General features: G+C 46.1%; 1 protein-coding gene across 2 annotated transcripts; it reads left to right on the plus strand.

Annotated features, from left to right (window-relative positions):
• The first annotated feature begins 216 nt into the window (after nt 1-216).
• On the plus strand, nt 217-22,709 carry LOC112559371 (ras association domain-containing protein 9-like). 2 transcript variants are annotated; one of them, XM_025230556.1, is made up of 3 exons: nt 217-980; nt 19,396-19,823; nt 20,092-22,709. In XM_025230556.1, exons 2-3 carry the CDS (start codon nt 19,453-19,455, stop codon nt 21,677-21,679), a joined length of 1,959 nt encoding a protein of 652 aa, XP_025086341.1. In that variant the 5' UTR covers nt 217-980; nt 19,396-19,452; the 3' UTR covers nt 21,680-22,709. The 2 variants fall into 2 exon arrangements, with proteins under 2 accessions (XP_025086341.1, XP_025086343.1); XM_025230558.1 differs by lacking the exon at nt 217-980 and adding an exon at nt 18,854-19,049.
• The last annotated feature ends 761 nt before the right edge of the window (nt 22,710-23,470 follow it).

Here is a 23,470-nt window from a genome sequence, read left to right on the forward strand (position 1 = left end):
TACGTGTTTAGAATTATACCTGTCTTATACTTATTACTGCTGTTGTAACCATAATATAAAATGAACATTACCATTCATAATTTTCACACAAAATATCTCTTTTGAAACTGTATAACAAGTCTGTGGACCCTGCTAACAATTTATGACACAAAAAGCGAAAAGTAACTTTTTGTGATAAAAGCACAGTTATGGCTGAACTCTGTGAAGGACCTTACAACCTGTCTGCCGGGGTGTGTATGTGTTTATCTGCCAAAGGATCTAGAAAAACTGAAAGGTGTCAAGTGTCCTCCACTCGTCACAGCCAGCAGTGCGTAGAAGCGAGAGGACCGTTGTGAGCGCACCGCGTCACCTGCTTTCGAACAGAGTTGCGCGCGCACTTGTCCCGGCATGCGCAGAACAGCAGCGGGCCGTGTGCACCCAGCGGAGCTGTCGTCTGCACACCGTTGAGTAACGGTCTTCCCGCCTCGGACGACCGTTATACGACGACTGCAGGCGTTCACCTGCGGAGTATCGGCGGCGCTCGAGCAGTAAACGGAGCGAGAAGTGGGTCGTCAAGTGGATAGGCTGCCAGCGCCGGCTGCTGAAAGACGACATCACCCCTCCACCTGGGGGGACAGACAGGTGCCATGCCAGGCTGCCAAGTTCTCGCAGGTTCAAGAGAGAATGGTTGTGTTGACGACTGGGCAGCGACACTGATGACTACCTCATCACAGCCAGCCAGAAGGTTGCTGAAGAATGGACGTGAAATTATTGGCTTACAAGGCCAACACCAGTAAGTGCAGGAAGTCATGACATGAGACTAGTCGCCTGGCAGTCATGACGTGGGAATAACTACCTCCGGCGTATGGATTGGGATTATTTCTCACGATCTGTGCAAGTATTCAGGGAGAGAAAATTAGCAGTGACCTGGTAGTGATTATCTGACATGGAAGCGAACAACCGAAAGTGTGAGCTGCCGAGTTAGTCGTCCATGTTCACAGGTAAGTCAGTCATGTGTTCACGGTTGTACCAACTGTCACACAAGCACTGGTGTGTGCCATCTTTCACACATCCTTCGTTTACTTCATTCGTTGAACGGTTACTCGTGACAAACGCGGGTAACTCATTACTAATGAGTGAGTGCGTAGGTTTCTATTCTTTGCGTGTGTCTGTGTGTGTGAGAGAGAGAGAAAGGGGAAGAAAGTTTCCTCGGGTTAAACAAAGAGCCGACTGAGTAGACCTTGGTTTCAACATAATTGTCAGCAGTAATAACTGTGTGTCACATGGGGTTCTGTTCATACTATTGTAGTATGCTTTAACTCTTTTTTCTTTTATTTTCACAATTACCGTCGCCTTCGCCAGAATGGCGCCATTCTGGGTGGAACATAGCACGGCACCTGGTGAACCTACCCGACTTCTCTAAGAGCCAATTAAAGAGGTGGCATTGCGTGAAAACGTTAATTCTTTGTGACCAAAGTCTATAAACTGAATGAGATTGCCGCGTGCAACACCCGATGAACTTGCAGGGTGCAACACCGGGTGAAACGACAATCAAAATTAATACGGGTGATGTGGTGCAAAATAAGTGCGTTGGGTCGTCTCACTGAGTCTTGTGTTGCAGCTGTCGACGAATATCCAGCTGTTACCCGTTCAGTTTGTTTACACACCTTATTACATCAGTAATGACAGTGATACTACAACTGTGTGGTCTATGCAAGAGAGCCATTCACATCCACACTTTTCAAGGGCCGGGTGCAAAATCACCCTAGCTGGATGCTATGTAGCAGGCAGGTAAAATCACTTTGAAATATTCACAGTTTATCATCCATATAGAGTTTATACACCCGCCCCAAGAAGTGAAATAGCTGAGATTTGGAGCTGGACCCTCAGGTTCAATGTTGAAGGGTCCTTGGTGTGCATGAAATTAAGCTTCCCAATGACCCACGAAAACCATTTTATTACTCCTGCTGCATTATTCATTGTAACCAACTTTCTAAAGCCGGGTATTTCAGAGAGTTTGCTGCCCTCCATTCATTACTCCGCTGGCAGACGAGTATTTCTATTTCTCCAGTGGTGGAGCTTCGCTAGTTGATGTCATCCTCGCATCATCTGACTTGCAAATCCATCTGAAGTGTTTGTCGAGTGGTTCAATCTAATCTCTGTAGGACGAGAGAAGCACTGTAGGTCCGAGTTCTCACACTGTTTCTTTCATATCTCGCTGTGAATCATGCTCACTGTTTATGTTAGCTGGAGTTTGTTACACTGGTATCTTAAACAGTAAAGAGTGAACTATTCTGCTGTTGAATATCGGTTAAAATATATATTTCTGGATGCTTGTTTCGAGCTAAATCCTCCCAGACAGCAGGACCTAAGCCGTGCTTCGTGGTCATTCAGCTACAGAATTGTATCCACCCGACCAGCTCAAAGGTGGTCTTGTCTGTGTGCGGCCGACTGAAGCTTTCATCGTTGGCTGATCATGTGTGGGTGTAATGGCGCCTAAACAAAGGAAACACTTCCTGATGGAGTTAGGCAGCCATGATAAGGTTTCAGACAAATGAGTTTAGTCGTTTCCATCAGCCCACACAGCACCGCCTTCGTGTCTGGCCGTTCAGCAGCTGTAAGGTGGGGCTACAAGCACCCAAACTGACTGACACCATGGCCTGTCAGCTTGATATGGTCGTTGCTGACTACAATCAAGGTCCTCAGATGTTGAGCTGAGCTTCAAGTATCTTTTGAGGGCGCATCTTGATAGGTCGTGTGTAGTGGAATCTTGGGTTGTAATAGTGTTAGTGGATGGTTTCACGAACTTTCGGAAGGTTTGGGAGGAACAGTGTTCTGTTGGAATACACCGGTGTCCAGTTTCTCTGTTCTGTGGCTTTGAGAAATATTTCTGTTTGGTGATTGGCACTTTGAGATTTTGAGGCTTCTTGTTCCCGGCTGTTCTCGCCAAAACCTAACAGTATATTCAGTTACATCTTGTACACATTTGATTGTTTGTCAATAATGTAGACAAAATATACAGCATAAACCAGAATAATTTTTGCAAGAGCTAAAGAAAGACACAACACAACATAATCTTGAAGTTTATTGCTCCTGAACCTATTGTTTAGAAAGATTCTTTATGTTCGCTTCAGGTAGTAAACATTCCTGAAGTGGTTTTTGCAGAATTTTTTTATTTGGTGCACAATGTGAAACAGCGCGGGTCGAAACCAGACACCAGTGACAAGGCGCTAGTCGTCACCTTCTCATATTTACCAGGACTTACTCCTCGTGTCTAATGGCTGCTTGTCCTGTTGAGGAGAAAGCGATGATAATACAGTTTTACATCTTCGCCATGTCCTCTCTCTTAGTCGGCGAGGAACATCAAAGATCGACCTGCAGTTGACGAGTGTGAGCAAAGTCATATCAATATATTCAAGTTGGTATATATGCAATATACATTATTTTTCAACTTGATATTTTATTATAATATAATCCATATGTTAATGGCATGATTTGTAAATAGAGAAAACAGAGAGGGATTCGTCACCTAACCATTACATAAATGAAACAGTATTGAAAACTAATTAATATATATATATTGCGCGCACACACCACACACTGTAAATACACACACAGTATATCCTGTGCACAGTGGATGATGAAGAAAAACTTTACCAAACTTGGTCAAACGTTCGTCCATGTTTGTCTGATTATGAAGGGCCTTTAAAAACACTGAAAGGTGATAGGTTAACAGTGGGTAAAGACGCTCTTATAATCCTAATAAACTGTCTCATTATGACGAGACTACTATCTTAATATTATGTTTGCATATGCATGTCTATGTAGTATGTATGTAGGTACAATTACAAACGCACATGCAGCGTACGCGTGCACGCATTCTTGCTTATAGTAGTAGCAACATAGTGATCAGAATTCCTTTCCTGAATTCTTTCAGAGTGCTTTTTCGCGTCCATGACAGTAAGGCACGTGGAATTAGTTGCGACTACATTAATTAACTCATGGGAACAGTCCCCGCTAGGTGACACGAGGTGGCCCGCAAGCTTCTCAGAAGCGTGATCTTCTGCGCGGGACCATCGCCAGCCTGCCCGCGGCCCTCAACAAACCTCGTCTTTCTTTAGCTCTCGCCGCCAAAGGTGATTGACAGACAGGTGGCAAGTGTGTGGCAGTTTGAACAGAAAGAACGACAACAGTCTGTTGTATGCTTAGCGTTGGGAAGATCGGCGGTGTCGTTGCCCAAAGCGTTTAGTGCAGCTAAAGGCGTCGAGCAGCCTCAAGGGGTGGGTAGGAAGGAGGGGTGGGAGTCTGGGTTAGAGAAAGGTTTATGATATTAGGTAAAGAACTAAGATCTCTCGACGACACACAGGTAGTCTGTTGTTCCTAAATTGACGGACTGTGCAGTGGGTTACAAAGGGTCGTGGCTGTGATTTTACCTAGCAGGTTCACGCGGAGGTAGTCTGTCAAACGATTTGACACATTGGTTGCGTATGGTGGATGTATAAACAGTTATTGTTGTCTTCGTGAAAATGTTCTGTTGACAAGGAGTCTGCGAGTATTGCATTTCAGATCAGTATGAGAAACTTTCGATAAGACTCATATGAGGCTGTTTTGATTTTGTAAATTTTGTTTGTTACAAAATCTGAGTAGATAACCATTATTGCATCACCATTCCATGTGAAGAAAAAAAGATGAATTTTGTGACACTAACATGAAAAGTGTTTACACTTGTTCAAATGTTTTGGAACTATCTTTAGTCTTTGCATCGTTGAGAAATTTTTGACTATTACTACGAGAAGTTGGTTTTTCAGCCAACAAAATTGCGGAACACGTGACCCCCTTGCTTACCTGTCCTCCACCACGTATGTATGTATGAGTTTACCTGTCTGTGTCGCTGTGCACGCACTGTAACCCTTAACATGCCTGTCAACGGTCTCGAGACCCCGAAGTGGAAGGTTTAGCCTAAAGTGGACACCATGATGGGTGTCAAAAGGCGTTTTCATAGTTGGAGGAGATCGTGTGAAGGGTAGATCAGGAGGGGATATCTATGCTCTACAAGCTGTTTCCACTTGGACAAGAGTGGTATTGATCCTGGTGTCCGAGGGTCTCACCTGGCTGTGAACAGAACTTGACGTTTGGCAGTTGTCACCACCATTAGGTGTTGTGCCTGTGTGTGGGAGTTTCCTCTCAGGTGTTATCAGTACCACACGAGCTGGTACCGCACCAATGTTTGCTGTTGTCAGTACCACACGAGGTAGGAAGGAGGGTACACAGGTCTCTGGCTATGACGATCTGTGAAGGGTTCTGGCGTCAGAGGCCATTTTGGCAGCCTCAGAACTATGATAGGAATGCAGTCAGGTTGTTCTCGATCGTGAGTCAACGTTCCACTCCCTATAATTATTGCTGTGGAAAAGGAATTTCATGAGAGACTGTTGTGTTTCACTTTGTGAGCTGGACTCGTCCACTTAAGCTAACGTAAAAAATCATAGTGCTCCCTTCATAACTTGTTTAGAATGGATGTCTTACTTGGCCCAGCTTCAGAAGCAAAGAATGACATCGTGCTTTTGCCTTTGAGTATTAAATGGAGTTGCTATGATTAAAATGCAAATACTTTCAAAAATACTCTATGTGCTGGAAATATTTCACGAAATTCTACATAATATTTTGTTATGTGTCGTGGTTGTTGTCCTTTCTTATGACTTTTATGTGCTTTCCTTGCACTGTTCTGTGTTTCTGCTGAATTTTTTTAATAACCTTTTTTTTTGTCTTACACCCTAGATTCATTATATTTTTAACATATTTCTGCTCTACTGGCCATTATTTCCGAAGTCGTATATCTTTCATAATAAACCCCAGTCCAACACACATATACATCGTGCACATTCAGCTCCAGTATCTGGCATTTTCAATGTGTTGCTGTCGAATCACCCGACTTATCAGGCAAAACAGAACATAATCATTTCCCATCGATTAGAACTGTCCCCGCTGACGTGGTTCGAGACTCGGGAAATTTATGAGGCACACGGGAACTTCACGGTGTTCAAAGCAGCCATTGATTTTTACCGTTGGTAACTTAAAACCTCCCGAACAGGCTGGAGAGGTTTGAAAAGGCAACGGTCGCTTTGTGATTTACTCCTGCTGGAACCTTACAGGCTGTTTGGCCTGTGGCTGCAATCAGACCAGGTGTGTACATACCTTTTGTCTCATTATGTAGCATTTGTCTTGTGTGACACCATTTGTCTATGAGGCGATGAGAGGAGGGAGACTGAGGGTTGAGGGGTTGGAGGGAAGGGGCCAGGTCGCAGGTTGGGTGCCTCACAGAAGAAACGAGGGTGCCGGATGCTCCAGTACAGGTGAAGTTCTTCATCATTTTTCCCAGAAGAAATTTTGTATCTGAACGAAGTTATATGATAAAGTGAAACATATCGTACAGCAATTGTATAACACTGCCTTAAATCGTATGTGTAATATGTAGGATGCAATGTCACATTTGATATGTAACATCACGCTGTGTGTACGTCACTAGAGGACACACCTGTTGGCGGGAAGGTTCACACCTGTAAGAGCTCTAAAGTGATGTCTTACAGCTGCATTTCAAACTAACACCGTGAAAAAAAAAAAAAAAAAATATAAAAGCTGCAGCCTGTAAGCTAGGCTGATGTGTGCTGTGACATGCGCACTAAACAACCTGCGGAGGGCGCCATGTCTGCCCATAATCACGCCATCATTAACAGGACAACAGACAGTTGTCAGAGATAAGTAGATTAACGTGAAGTACCCGCTTAAAAAGTCATTTCTTGTCCAAACAACCCCTGTTTGCCCTCATAGGCGTTGGCGATCTTGGGTTGGAGATGTCAAGAAAGTGGAAATGTTCGGTGACCCTCAGTGAGGCGAAATTACTATTTTATGACAGACCCTGTGTGTTTTAGGGCCTGATGGGTTCTGGTCGAGTTGCAGATGCCTAAGACCTCACGCACAAAACCAGTTTCATCATTCATTATGGATTGTTGATATTTCTCGATGATACTCAGTTGTACTGCTCGACACACCTGAGTCTCACTCTGCTCTCAACACCAGGATAACTCGGTTCTTCGTCTGATGACCGCACGCTCTCTGTCCCTGTCACCATGACAACCACATGATCACCGGGGTTTAGTTACTGTGCTTCAGAACAAAACTCACTTTACGCACATATCCGCCATCTACCCACCATCGAATCCATTAACATGCACTAAAACACACCTGTTCCACGAACACTACTCCCAACACCAACCGACACAGCTGTCAGTAGTTGTGATTACAGTCAGCTGACTAGTCCGTCTGCTCGTCTTACTCTGCAGATTTATGACACTCATCATCCCTGTTATTTGTTCCCTTGTTCCTTTTTGTGTCTTCTGTATGTTTTTAAAATTACTTATCTGCATACTTTCTCCTTTCACTCCAAAGTATTCTGTCCACATCTCTTACTTCTCTTAAGCTAAGTGCATGCTCCTTCGTGAGGGTGATCATCATTTTCGGCGGAGCCTGCGTTTGATGAGGGTGGTTCATTCGCTGCCTTACCTCCTCCAACATTCTTCGGAGTCAGGTACCCATTCAACGGCAGGTTTGCTTGTGAAAGAAGAAGGAAGGGGTCTCTGCGACACACGGTTATCGAACCGCATGCGTCCGAGTTTGGACGATTACGAAAGGAGCAAGGGTCTGCATCGCTAACAAGATTTAGAGAGCAATGTCCTGAATACTTAACAAGCTTGTCGTGCAGGTAAGAACAATCAAAGCAGAGCAAAGCTGTTGTCATCTGTCCTGGTTCAATCTCTTTTTTTCATTTTTCTCCGCTTTTCTGTAGGATCTTGCAAGGAATGTTGCGATTATTGAGCTCATTGTGCATGGCAATGGGTCCTGAGTATCAGGAGGACGTCACTCACATCCTTGATACCCTGAACAATAACGGTCTTTGTGAGTTTTGACGAGGACACGTCATGGTAAAGACCAGACAGGTGGGGGAGGGCGGATGGTCCACTTGACTATGACCTTGCATTTCTGTAGCGAAAAAAAAATTGGTGAAAAAAAACTTCAGGGACGGTTCTTCAATTTGTTAGCAAAAGGAAGCAACTTCTTTAAAGTCGTGCTTTAACTTTCTTATTCGGAGTCTCATTACAATCACATGCAACTGTGTTAGGTATGAAGTGTTTTGACTGACACAGTTTTCTTCCTGGCCAGTAGGTGGTTAGTACTTTGTTACAGTTTCCCTTTGTCGCGGGCACTGTAGTGACACGTGTTTGGGTTCATCCAAGCTTATATTTTTGTCGTTAATTTGGGAGTCCCACGACAAAGTGTTTTGCTGTTGGATACTTAACCTAGTCCGCCACAAAAACTCTTTTAAACACGTTGGCTTAACACTGCTGGTGCAGTGACAGGTTTATGTCGAGGCAATGAGGACTCTTTGCAAAACTAAAAAGGCTTCAGGTGAAAGCACCTCAGGCTGAACACAGTTCTCTGACGTCAGGCAGTACAACGCTTATCACGCGCTGTCTGCCGTTTGCTGACGTAATGTGTTTCGTGTTTGGTGAACTCTCGGTTCCTTGGCAGTGTTTCGTGTACAGCACGTGGAGCTCGAAAAAATACCCGTACAAAGTCTGTTATTAGTAATGTTAATAAATGGAATCGCACTTGGATCATGCATAAGCACAGAAAGTTGTAAACTAATTTTAATAGGGAGATCATGTAGAAAATAGAAAAATAAATGTGACGTATAGCTGGCGAAGGTTTTGGTGTGTACATCTCGTGAACATGTGTTTCGTTTTTGCAAAAACGTGTTTTAGACAATGTAATGGCCGCGGGTTTTGGAAATAGAATTAAACTGACAGGAGGACTATCTTGGCACTGGTCCCAAGACAGTCCTCCGTCTGTCTCCTCGCTCATCTCATATTTAGGTCCACTTCGCCGGTCACGACCACTGACAGGTAGAGTGTCTAGTGCCAGTAGGTCACGTGTCACACCCCCATCCCTTATAGCAAAGCTCTTCTGCTAGTCTTTGAATGGGTTTAAAAAAAATTCCTCGCTTGCCTTGTTTTCATTTTTTAAAGTTCTTTTCTCGTCCAAGGTATTGTTCTGATTGTGTCAGGCTACTGAATGCTTATGGTAATTTGTTCCCAATTATTTTGTGTTTCGTTTCTTAGCAGCGAAGTTCGCTGTCTTCTCTCTCCTTTTTTTTTTCCTCGTCTCTTCTGTCCAATTAATTTTTGTTTCGTTTCGTGGCTTCAGCTAATATCATTGAATGTGAATGCAGTGACCATGCTGACTGGTTTATCCTCCACGTCCGCCCTCCACTTGTTTTGGCAAATGTCACAAGTTTGTGGAGCATGACTAGAACTTCTACCAGATAATACTGGTAACTTTTCCCGCCCAATCTGTTTTGTACCTTTCTCAATTTTTTCGCTCTTCTTCGCTAAACATAGTACTTAGTAACAACACTAAGAATTTTTTTTTATGTGGATCATGGCACTGTATAGACACAATTACAAGAGCTTATATCCTTGAAATAAAAAGAAGACTTTTGTTATACTAGACCTACCGTACGTTCATTTGCTCAGGGATTGTATAATTATGTCCTACTAACTCGTTTTCCTGCCGCCATCCTCCTGCACAAAGGAGGATAATTCGATAGTAAACCTAATCTGGCGAGAGACGGAGATGAAGAAATAACTGGTGTCAAGCTAAGACTGTGTATTGTTGTATTGTGTTTGCCTCCTTCACGTGCCTACCTGACTTACAGCAAAACATTTTAAAAAATTTTACGAAGCATTAAACTTTCCCTCAGCTAAACTTTAAGGGTCGTTAAATACCAACAGCACAGAGCTAAACATTTTTAATAATTTCCAATGATATGCTCGGCAAGGATATTCAATTTTCAATTTATACAGCGCCTTTTCCACAACACCAAACCTGAGAAGCTCGAAGCTCTGTATAATATAAATATTATATGTATATAGTATACATTTATATACATACGCACGATCACACACCCTTTCAGCATCAAATGCACCTCTCTCTCTCTCACACACACACCCCGGGTGTTATCAGTTTTAGGTTACCGTGAAGTCCAATCTTTCAGGTTTATGAGGCTCTTGTTGAGAAAGGTTCATTGTTCGCCAACAATTTCCACCTTCCTGGAGAGTAACTGAGAGCCATGTCGCTTTGTGAGTTCTGCGTTGTATCGCAGAATTTTCTTTAAGCCATTGTTTAACGGACTTATCTTGGCAAACGTTTGGCGTGACGGTTATTTACAAACTTTTCCAAACTGTCAAACATTCGTCCACGCATGTCGTTTAACAACTGGAACAAATGTTTTTTTGTGATAACGATGTGCACACGTCCACTTGACCGTCGTCTGCTGTTTCATATTTACTTAATCGAGGATGTGTATACAATTAAGAGTGCCATTCACAACGATTCCCGCTGTTGGATGAGAGCTGGTCCACTAGACGAAGGCGTGACAAAGTTCGGGACAGGTTTGACTGAGGGTGACGAGGGGCAATAACTGAGCCGATCGCGCTCTGCGATACCCTCGGCGTCGGCACGTTTACCCAAGCTGTCAGAACGAGGCGAGATGCCGGGGTCACCGCGGGTCACGGGTGCGTCTCGCAGGGCTGCTTGCAGGTGACGCAAATGTCAGGCGCACTCGATGCCTGGCTGCACAGCAAGACGAGCGCCTCGGCGCCTGAACGGCGACGGTGAGTGCGAGCAGCTAACCCTTCCTTTACTTGTACTCGCCACCCAGGCTTGGGAGGTTTGTGTCGAAACACCCGGCTTAAGGTCTTCCCCTCCTAAAGCCATCATCCACCAATACCTGCCACGGCCGCGAAAGGTCGTGACTGCTGTATGGCTGCCTTTCATATCTTTCAGATTAGGCCTGGTTTTTTACAAACTACGGCAACCAGCTCAAGACAGGCAGAGGATCTGACTTTCTGAGGTATCTGGGGTATCAGGCTTCTCCCGCTTGACACTTCCAGCTGTGATGTGATTGTCAACTTTTAATTTGTCACTGTATTTGAGGAGCACATATTTATGCACGGGTGTCAGTTTTGTGATATAGTAAAATACTTGTACTCTTGATGTTTCTTCCATAGCTTGACAGGTTGACAGTTCATGTTCGGCAGCGGAGGTACGAAGTTTCGAGTGAAGACGGAGAGACTAATTATTGTGGATGGTGCTACCTGCCCTACAACTCTTTCCTTTTTTCTCTCTACCTCTTTTGACTGTCTCTCGCTTGCCTCACTCCTTCCCGTCTTCTGTCTCTCTCATTCTTTCTCATCGGAACCGTCTCAAACTTACGAGTTGTCCACGTTTGTTCTGCAATGTAGAGGTACCACTCAACTTTTTTTCTGCTTTGTTTTTATTTGGAGCACCGGTAACATCTTAGAACAGAAACAAACAAAAAACTTGCTCCAAGCAGCATAGGCGTACAAACATAGTCTATGACCGAGCAACAATTAAGCCAAATTTTCATGCCAGCTTCGATGGGAATCGTTCAAATGGTGCGGATATGCCAAGGTTTTAATCACTATTCGTCACAAACACACACCGCCACACTCTGCTTGATTTATTATAGGTTTTCAATTATCGGTGTCATGAGATTACTAACATTACTGTTACTGACAAGAACAAACATAATGTTATCTCTCGACAGTAACACTTTTAATCTGATTTATCTTCACAGGGACACTCAAAATAGCGTTGGTAACTGACAGCACTGAGAATGTCGGTTGCCCATAGCAACGTAACTGTCCCCGAGAACCTCTCTTGGCTGTATGTAGACAGTTACAGTCATTTGGTGAGAGCTGACCTAACATGAGATGTTTCATATTGATAAACCGTTTTTTAAACTTTTAACTGCCATATCTTGAATGCACCTCACATTGTTTGGTCTGTGTTGACAGCTGTGTGACTGTCGTCAGGTCAACGTGTCACAGATGTGCACGAAAAGGTTGCCAGGTAAATCGGCATACCTCTAAAGTGGTCTTTGACCTTCCTCTGTATCACATTGTATCACCCAGTTCTGTCTACCCACCTATATCCGTATATTGCTTGAAGGTGATAAGAAAAAAAAGCTTTCATATAAAAGTTTTTGATGCATGGAAAAAGGTTATGAAGATGTCGTTATGACTGCAGTGAATCCCTTGACGGTTCTGAAACCTGATCCACGTGAAGATTTTTGAAGCCTCCTGATGATCTGAAGGTTCCTGGAACCACAGATGCTTTTGGACGCTGGTGGGTACTGTCTGCACATTTTTGTGAGGATATGTGCGCAGGAGGAATGGTTGCTGTGACGTATGTACCAGAAGTTTCTACACCACTGCAGATTCCTCCCATCCTCTCCCGCGGTGCGCAACGGATCGTCACAACATGGCGCCGGCGTCCACGCGTGCTCAGCAAGGTGGTGAACACACGCTTCCTCACACGCCCCAACGGGTCGACGAAATACGAGGTTCTGGGTGATCAGCAAGGTGTTATCCCACCCCATTGTAAACGCAAGGAAATGCACACCAGGCTTACACCTTGGACAATGTGAGCAATGCACCGCACGCTGACAGGTTGAAATGTGTTGGGGAGGAGAGGGCAGGTTTGAGAATTTACAAAGAGGGAGAAGAGAGGGAAGGAGGAAGAGAGGCTGGGAGACAGGCAGCGTTAGATGTTTTACATTCAAGCTGCATGATCTTTTTGTTGGATTGGGGAGGGGCGGACACAGACTTGGGATGCTTAGTTAAGTGGGCGCGTGCCATTCAGTCTCACGACCAGAAGTGGTCGCTGTTCTGTCGGTTACTAGCGACCGGTCGACCGTTTCGTCGGGTTCCAGTGAAGGTCTGACGAGTGTACAGGAGTGCTGGTACTGTCACCTGATCTCTGCTCTCCCACTTGCAGTAGTTTATCTTTTACCTGCTCTAGCATCCTCAGCATGTTCCGAGGCTTGACCGCGCGCGCTGTCTTGTCGTTCCTAAGCTGTGCATACGTTGGTGTGCCGCTGACGTCACGTCTGCTGACTCGGGACGTTACCTGCCAAAGAGGACGATAAGGGATGGAAGAGGGATGTGGGAGAGGAGGTGGAGGAAAACGCTTGCACCCGCCGTGTGCTCCAGGTAAATGTCAGGTGTTGTCGCTGCGCAGTGTTCAGGATACATGCGACTGAGGAACGAACGATGGCAGAAAAGGCTGAACAATGAGGCTGCTCAAGTCAGCTGTGGGATGTGTGAGGGGGTAGGGGCTGGGGGATGTGGGGGAGACACTGTTCGTGCAGCACCATATATGGAGGAAGCCATGCGCCAGTGATGAGGAAGCTGGTGAACCCTTGGATGCTTGAAATTTCTGTTGCACATGTAAACGTTCTCTGATTCTTGTGTCTTCCAAATATGCAAATAATAGAAAGGTTTGTTAAGACCAAAGGTCTAATTGCAACCTTTTGTTCGCTTTTTACTTCACCAGCAGGCTACACCTCGAGATTAACGAGTTTGTTGAATTTCTTCCGCTCTCTTCCTTTCCTTTGCTGTCATCTTTCCCCCTTCCTCTGTTTTTCTGTCTTTCTCATCTCATCATCCTTCAAGAACTTCTGCAGTCTTCTATTGGAGCTTAGAGTCTCAGTTCTCACTCGATAACAATAGACAGGCAATTTCCTCCTGTAGCTAAAAACGAAAGTCATCTTTGATGTTAAAGACGCACATCGATGAGTCAACAAATAAAAAATAATTGAAATGGAGCGTAAAGTGTGTGTGAGTTTGATAAACAGAAAGAAAGAGGACAAAAGGTGACGAAAGAGAGAAGGCATGTTTGTATGGAAGATGCTCTCTGATAAGAAAAGAGTGAGAGAGTGGGGGAGGGGGGCAGCAAATTAGAGATCGGGAAGATCGGTCCCTAGGATCCATCTCCTCCTGACTCCTCCAGTCACCCATTCACCCTCGGTGTCCATGATTGTTGGTGTGCTCTGACATGCGCCCAGCAGTGTCATGGCGTAGGTCACCGCCACTGAGGCCAGCCGACCCACCACGTCTCAGACATGACAACTTTTTTGTATTTGGCTTTCAAGGAGGCTACAGACCGTAAAGGTCGCTAGAGTCTGCGCATGCGCGTGGAATGGTTCGACACCAGGACCGAGCCATTCAGAGGATGTAAACGCAATCCTAATTAGGGAATCTGTGTACAGCCAGAAACTGGACGGTTCTACTACTACTACAGTCTGGTGGTCTTAGTAACAGCTTAATAACAGCTGTAATGTCGGAAGCTCCCGCCCTTCTTTGACTACAGTGCACGGCTCGCTGTTTCATGTTTCCTCGGTAACGTTTGTAATGCTGTCACGTGGTGTTTCCTCTCCCCTCTCACATTTCGGTAATCGCTGCGATGCCACAACTATTGCTGTCTTTTGTTGCCATCCTTGTTTGTCCCTCCTGATGTCCAGCCATGACAAGTGGTAATGACTGCCATCTACTACATCTGTGTCATGGCGCCTACATCATGTTTCCATAGCATTACACCGTTGGGATGCTGACGATGCAGTTTGCTTTGCGCCATCTAAGGAAGGTTGTTCTTGTCTTCTCACAGACCCCAGCGCAGCTGTAACCTTAGAATTATAATTCAACCGACCACAGATGTTGGTCACACTGTATGTGCGTGCACGAGAGACATACAAAAAGTGTCCAGTCTCTCACACTTTTGCTACTTTCTCTATACACATAGTTACACATCAAACTATCATGTCTTGCTTTTGTGTGTATCTACGGGAAATGAAATACATAGTAAACAATTATTTTCTCAGAAGAGTAGATCCCCGATATACGTCTCGAGGTCCTACCTTGATAACACTTTATCAGTAAAGACTTTTTTAAACAGTAATGAATGGCCCGGCAGGTTTTTTGTTTGTAACAGCCTGGGTGATACAACCTTTGTAATAACTGGCAAACCCTTGCCTGAGTCCTTGCCCATAAATTTATCATCAGTCCTTTGCATCGCATGTCAGCCCTGAATTTTGCAAACAGCCAGACGACCCCTGGAGTGGCCCGTTTCCTGCCGGCTTGTGAGAGCATGCAGATTGAATATGGTAATGGGCTCTCTACCCGCCAACCTGCCAGTGGGTGTAGAGGGTGGCTAGGGGTGGGGGTTAACAGGAAGAAGTAGGACATCTGGGGCTGATAGGCACCCGAGCTAAAAGATGGAAATTCCATGTTTGGAATATTTATAATCGTGGCATACAGCGGCGAAGATGTCCAAACGCGTGCACCTTGCGTTCACGTAGTCAGTCGTCTGTCATAATAGCAGAGTGGAGAATTACCTTTACAACATTCACTTCACTGTAAATAAAGGAAATTTACCTCAACAATATGATGCAGTTCGTTATACAGGAAGGAAGATTTGCTTCAGCGATGCTAGCACCCTAATTCTAGATGTGTGAACTTGACCTCTTTATTCTGACTTTTTTTTTCTTAGTCTTTGTCTCTCTGTTGCCTACTAGCAATAACATTTGACGAACTCCACCAGTCATGGACCAGACATCGTTTGCCCCAGTTAACCCGTCTAGGAATAATTGAGGTCTGCAATCAAAGTGAAGTATGTACGGTTCTGAACACACCACCACGACAAGAAAGGGCTTAATGCAAGCTATGCTTACTGATGGAAGTAGCCGATGATTTTGAATTTTGGTGCGGAGGTGACAAAAGTAGCGACCATCATGCATCGTGATGCGATTTTCCTTTACGCATCGTGCCTTATTCCAATCATGTTCACATGTACACACTGGGGCGTATTCTGAACTTCCTAATAACGAATGGCTTTACATTACCATCATCGACACCGGTTATGTAACCCATATAAACCACTGGCAAACGGCCTTTTTCATTTCCGATATCGAGAGATAATTACAGCATAAATCCACCTTGAAACCCTCCTTGATCTTGCGACTTCGAGGTACTAGTAAGAACTGTGAGCGGACCGTTACACCGTTGTTCGCTCCTTCATGCCAACGAGTCTGAAACATTTCACGTGTGTGTTATCCTGCTTGAATATGCATGCATTATTGCGGGTGCATCGTCATATGTATGCATCTGGTTACTTGCTTCTACGAACGGGATTTAATGTCCTTCCGATAAATGTCACACGGTTTTTGCCAACCGCCTTGAGCGGCAGACATTTACACACTGTCTCGCCAAAAGTGAAAATGGAAATCATGCACCAGTGAGTGCAGCAGGTGAGGAGTGAAGTAACCCATACCAGTGGGCCTGACCTCTGATCCTAAACTCGGGGCTGGAGACCTTCCCTGGTGTCGACTGTAGAACATCTACAAAGAAGTAGTCTAATCCACAATAACTGCATATTGTAACAAGTGGGACAGACATGGCTACCTTGAGAAGCGCATGCATACAAATTTATTATATTATTATTAATAATTTTGGTAAGCTGCATGGTCTGTACTTGTTGGCAAATACCCAGCGCAGCATTATAAATCTGGTAAGAATAACTAGTTAAGCTTTTGAAATGATGTCTGTATGTTGAGTAGCAACACGGTAACATCATGTAGCAACACGCTGCATTGACCAGAATTCCACCTTCTTATTTTTCCCTCTGGGTATGACACTCCCTTACCACCAGCAACAACCCTCCGACCACCCCTACACCAGCCACAATTAACACACTAAGACTGCAGTGACATGAACCGAGGGCAAGGTGACTCTCGAGGTTAATGCGCTCGGTGGCGGCTGGCGACCCGGGCATCGGGGGCAGTGGATGACAGCCACTCAGTTAATGACATTTTGTTGCTGCAGTTAGGCTGGCTCGCTTGCTCACCCCCCGCAGCTCCTCCCGCGCTGCACTCGCCCAGGACCCTCACCTTGACTCCCAACACTGCGACAACAACGCTTCCGACTGTTGTTTTGTTGTTTTTTTATGGCCTGGCGTCTGGCAGCCTTGCTGTCGCTAAGTGTTGTTCTGACACAAAAAAACATTTCATCAGCAACCAAGCTGAGGTTTTACGGCTGTCCGACGACTGTTGGAGTAAGGTGGAAAATTTTAGGTACATTCGCTAAGTTTCTGAAAGGTGTGCCCACGTTGTTGCTGGTCCGTATATTTTCTTGTTCATTATTAACATGTAAGAAAGCTTGCTGGAGAAAGACATGATGGCCAACTACAGCTGTGCGGTGTTTTTTTTTTAACCAGTTGTCTCTAGAGCCCCGACATCAGGTGCTGCAAGTGTTCAAAAATGGTTTGGACATAATCTTCCATCTCGTCCCACGAAGATGCGCTGGCACATACTATCCTTCAAGTCCTTTCTTAACCAGACACATGTCGCTGGACCTTTGACCAAAATTGGCAAAGCTTTTTCTGGTGACAGATGTGTAATAACTTTAGTAAACTTGATCAAACATTCGTCTACATTTAACTGCTTCGACCAGTATTAAGAGATGTGTTCACATCGTTGTTTCGGAGCTACATTCACCACTGGGGGAGTGAGGTTCACCTGACACCGACCTCTGCCACAACCTGCAGTTCCCTGACATGTTGCCAGCCCTCGTGCCGACCTTATCTGCGGGGACAAAGCGATCGGAGCACAACGCCTTCACCACACACACGGTATCGGAGGGAAGTTGTTTTTAATGACCCGCTAAGAGAGTGGGGAGGGGGAGGGAACATGGGTGGGCAAAATCCTTCGAGATACAGGTGTACATCAAGAGCGTTTAGACAGCTGAAGTGTGTTCTCGAACCTGTACTCTCTCTTTCTCTCACTCTCAGCTCTCGGTCTGCCTACAAGGTACGGGTAGTCTTGGCAGCTCGTAAGTCACTTCGGCTTAGAGATGTGATAGACACTGGTGGTTCCACCCTGGGGTAGCTCTACCCTCATGGCACACAGCGTTGGTCAGTCATAGTGTTGGGAACAACCTACACTTTGATTGCAAAAACATAAGAATGCACGGACTTAATAAGTGTGTTTGTGCACGCGCACACTTGCTCTAGAACTGGAGAAAAGGCTTAGAGGTTAATGGTTGCTTTTAATTAATTTGAGGTTCTCCTCCCAACCCTCGTCTCACTCGTCCCGAGCGTGCTTGCTCTCAATGATTTGTGGCAGTAAGCCTCATAATTAGTCACTCGTAATGTGCGAGCATGTGTGTGCGCGTACCTTCATGCTCGTTTGAGATTTCATCGTACGTTATCTACGCATTAATTTTTACATTTGTTCAGATGTCTGTGTCGATCTACATGTGTGTGTGTGCATTCTTGTAATACAGGCGACGGACACAGCGAGAGATCATGGCCGTGGCTCTCTCAACACCACAGACATGCTCGTTCCTCTCTCCCTAGTCAACTCCAAGAAAAGCTGACAGGTGACAAGACAGTAGTTCCGCGCAATGTACCCCAGTACCGATGGGTGAGAGTGGGCGCTGACTGCAGCTGGGTGGGATTACTTGGACTTGGGTGGGCCTGTGGCGGCCCGCTGTTGACCTGAGAGGGATTAAAGGGGTAGTACTGCGCTTCCTGCAAGCCTGCCAGCGGGGCAGCCTCAAGTGTGGCATAGCGGAGTTGTCACTGTGGCCGGGTGGTGAGCGCCTTCCTGCCGTGGCCAACAGCGAGAAGACTTCCTGCCACCCTCCAACACCTGCCTTTGAACCCAGGCTGGCGCGTGTGCCGGTGTTAAGGACCATCTTAACCAGGACTCACGGTCGAATATGTTACCATGACAATTTTTTTTCTGATGACCGCAAACATAATAGCATGTCACCCTAGTTACACATTCAGTTTTGTTATATCATAAATCTCACAAAAAATCTTTTGAGGCTAAGCTGGTTATCTTTCATTGTGGGTGTCTACAGTCATGACAGACTACGTGTAGAGGTGAGGAGGGGTGGAATATAGTGGACATAGGTGGTGACGTCACAAACGAGCCTCACCCTGACGGGTTTGGTAATCCACCCCTCTCCTTTTAGAGTGGTGCCTTTCTTCTTTAACAACTGCATTCTACCGGGCTGTTCCAAATTGTTTCACAAGAGCGTATGGCGTTCCCAGGCCTGCCGCCATTACAAAGATTTCAATCACTGGAACTGAATGTGAGTCCTGAGGGCGATCCAACAGACAACAGAAGGCTATGTGTTATAGTCAGGTGGCTTGGTGGTTCGCGAACACAGGATGAGCCTTTCTGGAAAGTGGCCACGACTTGGAGGTTGTGGTAGATGTTAACTGTGGAGAAATGACCCTTGCCGTATTCCAAAAACAAAAAGCGCCTTCTTCTATGGACACATTTGTTGAATATGTATTAATGGCATTTTCTATGACGGTGGTGTTAAAAAAAAAATCTCTTTTTTCGGCAATGTGTTTGTTGGATCTTGTATTCCGGAAACTGCAATACTAGAGAGCTAGTTGTTGGTTCAAGCCTTTCGTTCTTTCTCGTGGCAGGACGCTGATGCCTTGGAGCAGTGCCGCTGACGGTGGCCGACAGGTGAGCGCGCAGGTATGGCGGCCGACGCGTGGGTGGGCGACATCCCCATCGTGGTGGAGGGAGTGCAGAAGTGGATGACGGGCCTGACGCGCCGCACCACCTGCGATGACGTCATCTACGCACTGCTGTACTCGCGCGGGCAGCTGGAGACGGACAGCACGGCCAACTACGCTGTCTTCGAGCGCTGGCGGGCGGTGGAGCGCCCCCTGGCAGGCCGTACCAAGATCGTCAAGGTCTGGACGTCCTGGGGCGCGCAGCAGCCCGATGTGCAGCTGATGCTACGGCGACTGGACGACTACTTCCTGCCGCCAGGGCCCGACGCGCGGTCTCGTCGACGTCATCGGCGCTCCAGCCGCCATTGTCTGCGTCATCCCCAGTCCTCCAGGTCAGACACCTCTCAGCAAGATAAGCGATGTTTTTTTTCGCTTGCACGTGCGCTTTAGTGTGGCAGAGCATAAAAAAGTTTGATCGATTTCTTATTTCTTGATTGCAGATGTACACGTCTTTTTAAAAAAATTTAATTGTTTGGTTTGTTATTTGTCAAAAATAAAATATAAAACTCGATGTCACCAAGCAGGTTCAAAACTGCGCACGCGCATACCACAGGATGTCTTAGTATACACACCTCTCACGTGGATCGTTTCTCTCGATAGGTGCACCGGGAGACGCTCGTGTACGCACTGCGAAAAGCAGCGCACCCTGGAGCAGCTGGCGCAGCAAGTGGTGCGGCAGGAGCAGCACCTGCAGGAAGTGCACCGACGGGTGAGCGAGACGGAGTGCAAGATCGCGCAGTACGAGTCGCGCCTGCATCTGACGCGCGTGCAGCGAGACGGCCAGGACTACGTGCAGCACGCCTACCTGCACCTCGACAGCGGCCGCGGTGAAAACGATGAGGTGGCAGCAGCAGGTGAAGACAGCCTAGACAGCCTGCTTCTCTCCCTTGACGAGGAGTCGCTGGACGAGTACCTAGACCTCTGCGCGCGCCTGCATGACCTCGTGGAGCGTCTGACGTACCTGCGGCAGCTGGCGCACAATCTGACGGAGGAACTCCACACGGCCAAGGTGCGGACGGCGGCGGCGGCGGCGGCGTGGCCAGGGGAACGGAAGGAGGCTGGAGAAGCGGAGGCTCTCCGCGTGCAGCTGGTGCGTGCGGTGGCTACCAGTGTCCTACAGCAGCAGCAGGAAATGGAAGTGGCACGGGAGCTGAGCCACCTCGACGCACAGCTTGCCAGCAAAGGGCAGCAACTGCAGCTGCTAGTCGCAGAGCTGCACGAAGCTGAGGAGATGGATTTGGCATTGTCATCTGGTTTCCACAGTAGCTCGCACTTTCCTTCGGGTTCGCAGTTTCAAGAACTTGACAACTCGCTCACCGAGCATCTTACGTCAGAACACTCACAAACAAACGATCAATATAAGGGTGAGCACCACCTCTTAGACACACACCTCCACTCTGTGCACAGACACAATGTACGACCTGTGGACACGAATGACAAGCCCACTGTTGAAGTCGATCGAAGAACGGAGAATCCTTTGGAAAGGGACAAACCATCAGTCGTGCTCAGTCACGAGTATCCCAATTTGCCAGGGGCATTTTCGCAACAAAACTATAAGATGACAGGATACGAAAGCCACCGCCTCGTCTACGTGCCTGACATTATTGTGGAATACCGGAGGGCGGCTGAGGACAGGCCAGCGCTAGCGACACCAGACGACAGTGGTCTGGCCACTAGCGACTCCAGTTCCGAGAGTTGCATGCCGGGCTTGGAACCCCAGCAGCCCCCGAGTCGTGCTGTTCAGGCACCGTGCGATCTGGTGCTGGATACCACCTGCAAGTTTACGAGACTCCATGCCAACGGAAGCTCTGTTGTGGATTGTCACCAGTCGCTACACCCTTCGTCCCAGAAAGGCGTTCCTCCAGATTGGAATGTCTCAGATTCCTGGCCAATGAAATCGAGCGCCGACGGTCACGTGTTTTTTGAAGGCGAGCCTCATAGAAAATCGTTAGTAAATGGCGCGGGGCTGCACGGCAGAGACCTTGACCCTGTAACCGTGTTTGCTGATCAGACTAAGACTGCTGGCTGCATCATTCCAGCAGGACAGCGCCACATGTTCAAAGACAGCCAGGTGAACGGCGGGTGGAGACCACCCACCTGTAGTGCAAATAGATTGCAGGTGGCGACTCCACGCGTCAAAGACTGTGCGTTTCATGGACTTGGACGGCCATCGGCTACTGGACGATGACTGCAGCTCTCAGGACACGGGACTGAGCTCCATGCACAGCGAGGAGAATGCTCTCGAAACCCTTGTGTAGGTCTCTACGCATGTGCAGTTCTAGCCACATCCGGGTGTGTTACGTTAATTAAAGAGGGATGAAACATAAACATCAAATGAAATGCATCAAACTGTTTTCAACGGAGGGAAAAAGAAGGGTCGTTTCCAAAACTGGATGGCGCTTCACTCCCTTAGTACAGCATTAGGGTAGGGTACATAATTATAATTGTAATGTCAATGAGTACACTTCCCCCCCCCACACACACACTTTCTGCCCCATCACATGACAAGAGGGAGAAAACTCTGTTGACTCAGTTTCTCCCCGCATTTTTCGGGCACCAAACAACGGAAATTTAAGGTGTAAGCACAGAAAACTTAAAAAGATCAAAAACTGTCCAAGAAAGGAAACCCACCTTTCAACTGTTCTCTTGAATTTTGTAAAATGGCGAACAGCAGTAGTGGGCATCGGTATTTTCTTTGTCTTTTCTGACTGTAAGCGAGTTCTGTTTGAGACAGAGGCTCTTGTGTGTGTGACATAGTTGTTTAAAATGGTCAGAGCTAGACTTTAAAAAAAATGGCATTCCAATAACAATTGTATTTATTTACTTTTATTTTAGAAAACAAAGATTGCTCTGTGTTTTTGTTGTTTGTTTTGTTGGTTTTTTTTTTTTGGGGGGGGGGGGCGATGCTTCTAATTGTAGGCAGGAAGAATTTTGGGAGTCAAAAATATATGAACAAATTGATTTAGCTGCTCAATGTGGACAGTTTGCTCAGAAAAGGTGCTCGATGTGACCTATATACTTATTAAAATAAAGTGTAAACGTTGCTTTCTCTGGGAGGAGTGAATCTAACGCTAACTGCAGTTCATGGTACAGACAGCAGTTGAAAAAATGTTTTAGCCACCTGCATCCGTGATTGAAATACACTTGAAATGTACATGTATTAGGTTGGAATTTTAACACTATACGATCGTTACTAATTAAAAGTATTTTCTATTAGATTTCTATGTTTACATGTGCTGCATACTTCATAGAAATAGACAAACTCAAATTACTGTTGACAAAGCATAAATGGGATGAGCATAAAGTCTGTATTTTGTGGGCGCTAGGGAGTGTGTGTTAGGTTCAAATTAAAATGAGGCGAGACCGGTGAACTTTGTACATGCTGATAAGTGTTCTTTGTTCAGTTGGACAACAAGTTTTGATGACATCACCAATCAGTGTGCAGTGCGTAGAGCGTTACACAGAGATGTACATTTGAGAATTAAATACTGTTTGGTGCACACTCCTCACAGTAATGCAAGGCTGCTTGTCTATTATATCTACCATTAACACTGCCATTAAAACACGATGTAACCACGTATTTTCTTTTTCGTGGGACGTTTGTGCTCTTCGGTTTGTTGGAATTTATTCGCAAAAGGAAATAGTACATTTAGCCAGAGATGATGGCCGAGAAACGTAAGATCAGCGCCACCCGTCACATTCTGTCCAGACACACTACCAACACTCTTGTCTGTGCGGTCTTTCTAGGCTTGATGGCTGGTTAACCCCTATACCTCATTCATTATCTCCAAACAGAACTCTGCTGCAGGTCTGATGCTTAGAACTAGGAAACAGGATATGTCACTCCTCTATTGACTACCTATTCATTCTTACAGACACTTTTTCTTTGAGCATCACTCCACAGGATTCTGCTCCTGTCACCCACCCTCCCCGTTTATTGCTATTTCCCTGTTCGTCTTCCTTTGTTGATTAACGATTA

The sequence above is a fragment of the Pomacea canaliculata genome, linkage group LG3 (genome assembly GCF_003073045.1).
Source record: "Pomacea canaliculata isolate SZHN2017 linkage group LG3, ASM307304v1, whole genome shotgun sequence".
Lineage (NCBI taxonomy): Eukaryota > Metazoa > Mollusca > Gastropoda > Architaenioglossa > Ampullariidae > Pomacea > Pomacea canaliculata.

Coding starts and splice junctions, on each gene's coding strand:
- LOC112559371 (XM_025230556.1), top strand. CDS start 19,453: ATGGCGGCCGACGCGTGGGTGGGCGACATCCCCATCGTGGTGGAGGGA. Junction 19,824..20,091: donor CGTCATCCCCAGTCCTCCAG/GTCAGACACCTC, acceptor TTCTCTCGATAG/GTGCACCGGGAGACGCTCGT.